This window comes from Entamoeba dispar, genomic scaffold, assembly GCF_000209125.1.
Source record: "Entamoeba dispar SAW760 scf_1105229457893 genomic scaffold, whole genome shotgun sequence".
Taxonomy (NCBI): Eukaryota; Evosea; order Mastigamoebida; family Endamoebidae; genus Entamoeba; species Entamoeba dispar.
In genome coordinates this window covers 20,296-28,661 of record NW_001852920.1, presented here as the reverse complement: position 1 = coordinate 28,661, position 8,366 = coordinate 20,296, and the positions used below count along the sequence as shown (strand labels likewise).

Below are 8,366 nucleotides of genomic sequence, written 5' to 3'. Positions count from 1 at the left end.
CTGTTAATAACTTAGAAAAGTATCTTGAAAATAATAATATCAAGATGGAATGGTGTATTGAGAAAACAAGAAATATAATTGCTATTCTTACAAAAATTAAAAATGATAATAAGACATTATATCATAATCTTGACTCAAAAGGTAAAATTTTGATTTATATTCCAATAATTCTTGTTATAGGAATGATTATATTTAGTCCTATAATTAATAGAATAGATAAAAGTATTATTAATCAACAAGAAAATTCAACACTTAAACCATATTTAATTGAACGTGATAAAATAATAGTATTTAATATTATTCTTCTCAGTACTTGTTTTGTTATTGTCAATTATTATTCTATTCTTCACCAAATAAGTATTGGATTTATGTTAAATTGGCAAATCATTGGAGTGGAATTAGTGTTAATGTCTTTGAAAATGAAAAGATTAACATTAAATATTGATATATTTATCATTACATTTATTGCCACTTTATTTGCTTTAAATATTGCTCTTAGAAAATATTTTATAGAACAATCAATTATTATTTATTCTCCATTTCAGACAACCTTTGAAAATATTCATTTAACTCAACAATCTTATCTATTGTTTTCATTTTTCCATTACACACTTTCATTAGTTCTATTAAACTTTGTTCATCTTCCAAATATCTTTTTATCAATTATTATTAAGTTAGGAATTATAGGAATATTAGTCATCTCTTCATTAGTTTTTTTGTTATGTTGTTTTTCTTTATTACCTTTGTTTGTTGTTTATTAAGTCATTTAGAGTTATTATAACAAATATTCATTTCTCTTAGTAAATTTAACAAATATTCATTGTATTTGATTAGTTCCAGTGTTTTGGTCATTATTGGAATGTCATATATCACAAACCCATGGACCATCACATTGCCTTCTTTCTTGATTATTTGTTTTTATGTTTATCTTTCATTTGTTATTGATAAACATATTGTTAATGTGATTAATAACATCCAAACATTATCTGTTCAAGCTTTTCATGAATCTACATTAGCTCCATTCTGTGACAATGACAACGAAATCTTTATTCAAATCAAAACAGAGTCATAAATATATACATTGGAACTACTAATCTTTAATTTCTTATTTCTTTTAAAAATTGGTGTTTATTTTTATCAGTGTTGAATTAACCTAAAAGTACATCTGTTAGTTTTTATACTATGATAATATCGTCGTATATCAAAGTAAACTTGACAATAGTTATTCTGAAAAAGGATTAGATATTTAAAAATGGTCTAAATTTGATTATTTAATAAACTATACTCATTACTGATTTGACACACTAATAAATTAAATGAGTAAATAAAAATATCTATCAGAGTATACTCAATAATAAGTTGGGAAAATACGTTCTATTTGATTCTTAACATTATTCCAATAATAGATAAATATTTAGCATCTGTTTTTAAGTAATTTTTTAGATGATAAGTTTTCTTCACTATTAAACTTTGTAGAGTTACTTTACTTTTATTTATGCCAATATTTCTCTTTCATATTAAATATAATAATATTAGCTTATATTCTGGGTATTGTTTTTGTATTATTTACTAATCAGCTTTTATCATTATATAGCATTTTATATTTCTTATTAGTAAATTGATAATACATTTTAATACATTAATAATTAGTGAATCAGTATAATAAAAACAAATTCATTTAAGAATTTATTTTTATTCTTAAAAAAATTTCTCTAAACTTTCATTTACTTTAATTTAAAAAAAACATCAGGCAAATGACTAATAAAGAAATAGATAAGTTAAACAAGTACCAACAAATTATTGTTTCATTGTTTTCCTTTTTGTAGATTTAGAATAAGGTATTATTTTTATGCTTTTTGTATTCGACACACAAACCTTTACATTCTCTAATTTTCACAATACATAAGTTTATAAAAGGTGTTGAACTTTTTATTTTTAGATTAAATGATGTGGTAATACCAATTTAATTTTTTTATTGAAAGCTTACTTTTGTTTTGAGTCATTTTGAATGTTTAATATTTTTCTGATTTTCTGTGTTTCTTATTATTATTATTCTCTTTAATGTAAAGATTAACATAACACTATTAATTACTATATTCATTTTAGAATTAATTATTACTGAAATAACTCCGTAGAATTGATTTACTAGTGTTTTTTAATCTTTCTCAAGTATTACTTTTTGTACTAATCGAATAAATTAAAAATAGGAATGGTTCAAAACAAAAAATTACATGTAACACAGATATTTAGAAGAGTTCAAAAGGAAGTTAAAAATAATTTAAATAGAATTTAACAAACAAATGATAAAAAGTCTTTAATGAGATGTTTTTGAAGTTATTAAAACTTTTTTGTTTAACCACTGTGTTGAGGAAGAATATATAAAACTTATAATTAAAAGTATATTTAAAGAAATTTGAAATTTATTAACATTCAAAGAAAAATAAATCTTATTTTCGTTTAATTATTAAAAGATAAGAAAATGTAACACTTATTTCTATGAAAAAATAAATAATAACTTAAAATAATAATAAGTTAAAGTTTAAAGGAAGAATGAAAGAAGAATAAGAACAGGAATGACAAATGTTGACATTTCCCCACATTGGAATATAAAACCATCATTACAAACGTCACACTTCCATTGAGGTGTTCGTGATATTCTTTCATCGAGTTCACATTTATTGTTTGGATAAACACTTTCCCATACATACCCACTTTCATGAATATAATTACAATATTGACCATTGTTTTTATTACATCTATAACATTTATCTGTATAATATGCTCTAATTGTGTTATCACTATGTGTACAATTCTCATCATCATCTACTATGCTATGGGATCCAATATATTTTGGTGGTTGTTTTATCTCAACAGAACAACTGTTTGCATCTTCACAGTAATTTTTCAAATTATCGTCGTTTACATTAGTAGTTTGTTCTATTCCAACACCAGAGCATGAGGAAGAATTCTCGTATAGCTTGACTTTAATCTTATCACCATCATGAGTAAAATATCCAGATGCATTATTTTTGTAATAATAACACTTACCGAACTCTATTGCTATGAAACCAACGGCATCACCATTATCATCTGTTAATGCAGTAAAGACTAATGATTCATTTGCAAAAGCAAAAGTAATGAATAGTACAATGTGTAACATATTCTTTTAATTTATTCTTTATCAGCAACTCATTAAATATTGTTATTTTTAGTATTCAATCTATTTTTATTTAATCAACCCTCTGATAATCTTTTTACTCCATTTAACTTAAATTATTCTTTTTATTCTTTTTCTTATATTTTTGCTCATATCTATTCTATTCACTGACTTTTCTTTTTTTTTCTGAATTATTATTAAGTGGATTCCATGATAATACACTATAAATCTCACAACTCTCTAATTTGTTATATGTTTTTTATACACCTGAATAAAAATAACTTAAGCAAAAAAATATTTATAGAGGAATCTATCTAATCAAATAAAAATGAAAACGAAAAATGAAAACAAAGTACAGATATGTTATACGAAACGTTATTGTAGACAAAAAAGGAATATAAAATAACAAGAGATTGTTTCATGTAATATTTTCTTTCTATTCCATTTAAAAGACTATTTTTTTTAAAGAAATGAATCTATTTTTATCTTATTCCTTTTTAATTCAAAACAAATTATGTGTACAACCAACAAATAATTAACTTATAAATTTACCCATAGTTGTAGAAACAGAAAATGGTCATAAAAAGTCTTTAAAAAAATAGTAAAAATTGAAAAAAGACTAACAAAAAGAGTACAATTATAAAAATATATGTAATAACTATTTAACAACAAACCAAAGAGAATGAAAATGAAGTAATTAGAATATTAAAAATAGTCGTGTTTTAATTTAATTAATAAAAGAATGTTTATTTAATCCTCATTTAGTCCTGAATTCTCTATCAACAAAAGTCTTTTACTTTAATTTACTTAAATAATTATATTTCAATAACTATATTAATTTCTAAATCTATTTTTGTTTTTTGTTTTACTGGTTTTATTTGATATTTTTATATTTTTTATGTTTATCAATGAAGTTGATAAATTTATTAATTTATTTATTATTATTACATTTGAAATTATGGTTACTTTCAATATTAGTTTTCTTTTAACACAAATTCTTTTAATTTTATGTGTTTATTTATTTTTGTTGGTGTTGGGTTTTGTATTAATTTATTTTTAACAACACCTACTTGTTCACTACTACTGTCATTTGTTGTGGTGTTGTTTTATTAAATAATCTTGATCCACAACATCGTATTATTTGTTTATACTCCTTTTTTACTTTAACTACCTATTTAATATTAATTTTGTTTGATTCTTTCTATCTTTTTAGATCCTTCATTTAACTTATAGTATTATTAATGTTAGTTATTATTTGGTGAGTAATGAGATTGTACACATTAGGTATTTACTGATATCTCTTATTGGTTTTATTCTACCAGTTGTTATTTTCTAGTTTTCAAATTATTTCTTTTTTTTGTTATTATTTCTATAATTTATATTCAATTTAAATACCTCACCATATTTGTTAGATTTTATTTTAGAGTAATTTATTACCTTTTTTGAATATAGTTCTAATATAGTATTCTTTTAATTCCTATATATTTGATTATTAAACTTTTTATATTCATTTTATGTTAACTTATTTTAATTCTTTCTGGTATTCATTCTATCATTTTAGACCTTTTATTATCTTTTCTTATCTACATCAGCTTACCAACCTCTTTCTTTTGTTAATGTAGGTTGTCAAAATCTTATTATTTTTTTACAAGCATAGATTTAGTTGTACCTATTGACTCATAACGCTTGTAGTAACGTCGACCACCTCTTTTTAAATTCCTTATAGTTATGGTACCATGGGAGAAACCTTTATTGTCTTTGAATATATTATTATTAAATAAAAAATAACAAATTATATGTTTACAATTATAATAAATTAATGTTTTTTAAATAACCCTTTATGTTGTGATTTGTTTAATTTGTTTTATTTATGTTTATTCATTTATTTATTACTAAAGACACATTTTTGAGTATGAAAAAAAGGAGAAACGTATTAGTTAAATGTCTTATTTTCAATAAAATGTTTTTGAATAAGTTTTAAAATTTTAATTAGGTATTATAATTAAATTTAATATATAAAATAACATTACTGAAAAAATGTTTTAAATTTTGAGTGTTTTATAAGAACTAAACACAACGTGTAATTAAATTTTTAACTTCCTTTCATAGTTGTTATTATAATAGTATAGAAAACCCATGCCATTAAGAAAAGTAATAATGTAATAAGAACAAATATTACATAAATACAAGCTGAAGGAATAATTAAATTTTCTTCATTTTCTTCTTCTTCTTTCATTAATGATCTCAAAAATCCAACAAACAATAAATAGAATCTTCTTATTTTTCATTTGATTGAAAATGAAAATTAATAAAAAAGAAAAATTGAGGAATAGAGGGAAGATCTCTTTTAATACTGAAAGTGTTTTTTATGCCAAGACCAAAGAACACTGAGAAAGATGAAGATTATTTAAAGAAACAAAAACAACAATCAAGAACCCAGGAAGCAGCATTAACAAATTCATTTTTAGATATTTTAATCAGTGACTTTCATTTTGAAATGAAATATTCTCGGACTAAAGGAGCAACTAAAACAGTTAAAATGATTGTACCAAGTCAACTTATTGATGGAGAAACAGTTTATTCAAAAGAAGAAATTATGGATATGTCTCATGAAATTTGTCAAACTGAAGAACTTGATTCTACAGCAACAGTAAAACAACGAAAAAGAAATGATGAAGCTAAATTTGCTAATGGTGTTTTGGCATTATTAAAAAGACGTGGATACACTTTTTGTGAAAAAAAAACAAGACCATGTCATATAACTACAAGGTTAGTAAGAGTATCGTCTTTAACATTTGGAACAAAAACATATTCAGCAAAAGAATTAATTACAAGAGGAACTGAATTTGGATTTGCTGTTGCATCAATAATGAAAAATAAAGAAGAAATAATAAATCAAACTAACTTAAAACAAAGTAAAGAAAGTTATAGTGATATTAAACGTCAATTAGAAAAAGAAAAAACAATGGGTCAAAGACAAAGTGATACTATCGAAGATTTAAATGAAAATGATAAAGAAATTATGATAAAAAAAGTAGAAATTAAAAAAGAAAAAAATGAATTTTATACAAAAAATGGTACTTTAGTTTGTGAACAATTTAATGAAACATCACCTAATGATATAAAACATTGGTCAGTTAATCCACCATTTTATTCTCCAATTCAACAAGAAAATATAGATAATAATACTATTGAACTTCATCAAAATTTAGAACTTGAATTAAATGATTCTACAGAAACTGAAGATAACCCACCAAACCTAACTATATACACACGTACTGAATCTAATCCAACTGCTTTTGCAAATGGTCATCCAAGTACAGATGGAGCACAAATTGGTTTTATTAATAGATAATTATTTGTTCTTTCTTTTAAATTTAAACGATTTAACATTTTTTAATTTTCTAATTCAATTAAATTTATTAAAAAAGAAATAATTTTTTTAATGTCCTTCCTCCATTCCAATAATTCCATTTTTCATATCATTTGCCATTCTTTCTAAATTTTTCATTTCTTCAGTTCCACTAGCAATACTGTCTAATATTTGAATGAAATTTACAGTATATCTTGTTCTTGTTTCTCCATTGTATTCATCTTTTTTACATACTAAATGGAATCTACATTCAATAAATGTTAATTGTTTAAATAGATTTTCAAATGATTCTGAATCTTGTTCATTCATTTCATACATTTCATCTGCACTTTTTCCAATAATTTTTTTCATTTCTTCATCAAATATAGTAACCCAAACACTACTAGTAGAATCTGCAATACTTGCACGAACAATAAACCGTCTCATTGGTTGAATATCTTTTTGACATTTTTCACAAAATGTAGAACCATCAGCAATCTTCTTTTTACAATCAGGACATGATAAATAACAAAATCCACTATCTACTTTAAACATAGTAAAATATCCATATACATTTGCTTTAACATCTTCTGAAGTTTCAGTTGTTTTTTCTTCAAGTTTTCTTAAACAATACAATTGATCAGCTGTTCTAACATCTCCTGCTTTAAATTCTACTGTAGTTTCATTTGCAAGATATCTTAAATCGCTTACAGTAATTCCTTCAGTAGTAGTATGTTCTTGAATGAACTTATTCACTAAAGATGCTTCATCATATTGTTCAATATCTGTATTAGAAAGTATTTTAGTGGCTTTAGTAACAGTAAGTGTTTTATATTTAAATTCTCGTAATCTCAATGAAGTTAATACATAAACAACTCCATTTTCCATATCTTTTGTTTTATCAATATCCTCATTCCAAAAATCTACTTCAACAGCATAACTTGATTGATCCATAAATGTTAATGTAACTTTTGCTTTCTCATTTTTGTATGTTTGTTCTGGCCCCTTATCTACTAAAAACGCACAAATATCATAAGTAGCATCTACAGGTGATTCAACTAAATCAGCAATTGGAACAATAGAACTAATCATTGGTACTTCATCAGAACTTTTCTGAATTATAGTATATTTACCAATGATCATATCTAAATCAATCATCTTAGCACTTCTATATCCTTTCCCATTACTTTGTTTGTAATCAGCTTTAGTAATATAATAAGTTTCTCCAACTTTAATTTGATCAAATTTTTCATCACATACATCGTTAAAACAAGTGGCTTTAATTTCAGCACCATCTTTGTCTTGAAGTACAAAACTAAATAAATTTCCTTTAGCATACTTAAACTTATCATTCTTTGATACTACTCTTCCTTTAATAATTAATTTAGAACCAAATGTAGTCAATAATGAAAAGGGTGTAACCTTTCCTTTAGAAAGATCTGCTGGTGCAGCTTGTTGGTGTGAAACAGGAACTCCAGTTTTCACAATTGGGGCAGTACCAACTTTATCTAAATGATCAATTTTTTCTAATTGACGTGTATTAATAAACTTTTTTAATGTTGCATCAACAATCTCAAAGTTTGAAATTGCAACAACAAGGGTTTTAGTAATATTTTGTGGAACATGAACGCTTCCTTGTATAACTTTAATAAGCATAAAGTCTTTTAATCTCTTTAACAAGCCAGTGTCTTTGAGCTTGAAAATAGTAGTAATTTGGTATTTATTATCATGTATTTTTGCTTTTACTACGTCTTGTGTTTTCTCTACTGATTGTACATTACTTACTTGAACAATTATTGGCTCTATAACCTTTCGTGCTCTTACTACGTCTGCTATCTTCCCTTCTGAGATACTCAT

At 24.0% G+C, this 8,366-nt stretch overlaps 4 protein-coding genes across 4 annotated transcripts, besides 10 other annotated features; 2 read left to right on the top strand and 2 right to left on the bottom strand.

Annotated features, from left to right (window-relative positions):
• Window positions 1-1,418: 1,418 nt before the first annotated feature.
• Window positions 1,419-1,967, top strand: EDI_008150 (uncharacterized protein; the record flags this gene model as incomplete). The annotated part of the gene is made up of 2 exons (XM_001733925.1): window positions 1,419-1,613; window positions 1,833-1,967. Coding segments are annotated over 2 exons (330 nt in total), but the record flags the coding sequence as incomplete, so codon positions are not given.
• Window positions 1,515-1,535: a sequence feature (AT_rich).
• Window positions 1,659-1,710: a sequence feature (AT_rich).
• Window positions 1,968-2,373: 406 nt separating the features above from the next.
• Window positions 2,374-2,531: a sequence feature (AT_rich).
• Window positions 2,532-2,539: 8 nt separating this feature from the next.
• Window positions 2,540-3,160, bottom strand: EDI_008140 (uncharacterized protein; the record flags this gene model as incomplete). The annotated part of the gene is made up of 1 exon (XM_001733924.1): window positions 2,540-3,160. One exon carries the CDS (start codon window positions 3,158-3,160, stop codon window positions 2,540-2,542), a length of 621 nt encoding a protein of 206 aa, XP_001733976.1.
• A 116-nt stretch (window positions 3,161-3,276) lies between these two features.
• Window positions 3,277-3,345: a microsatellite.
• Window positions 3,346-3,877: 532 nt separating this feature from the next.
• Window positions 3,878-3,912: a sequence feature (AT_rich).
• Window positions 3,913-3,995: 83 nt separating this feature from the next.
• Window positions 3,996-4,186: a microsatellite.
• A 312-nt stretch (window positions 4,187-4,498) lies between these two features.
• Window positions 4,499-4,551: a sequence feature (AT_rich).
• A 367-nt stretch (window positions 4,552-4,918) lies between these two features.
• Window positions 4,919-4,991: a sequence feature (AT_rich).
• Window positions 4,992-5,103: 112 nt separating this feature from the next.
• Window positions 5,104-5,181: a sequence feature (AT_rich).
• A 344-nt stretch (window positions 5,182-5,525) lies between these two features.
• Window positions 5,526-6,512, top strand: EDI_008120 (uncharacterized protein; the record flags this gene model as incomplete). Its single annotated transcript, XM_001733923.1, has 1 exon — window positions 5,526-6,512. The coding sequence occupies one exon, from the start codon at window positions 5,526-5,528 to the stop codon at window positions 6,510-6,512; it is 987 nt and encodes a 328-aa protein (XP_001733975.1).
• Window positions 6,497-6,604: a sequence feature (AT_rich).
• On the bottom strand, window positions 6,600-8,366 carry EDI_008110 (replication protein A 70 kDa DNA-binding subunit, putative; the record flags this gene model as incomplete). The annotated part of the gene is made up of 1 exon (XM_001733922.1): window positions 6,600-8,366. One exon carries the CDS (start codon window positions 8,364-8,366, stop codon window positions 6,600-6,602), a length of 1,767 nt encoding a protein of 588 aa, XP_001733974.1.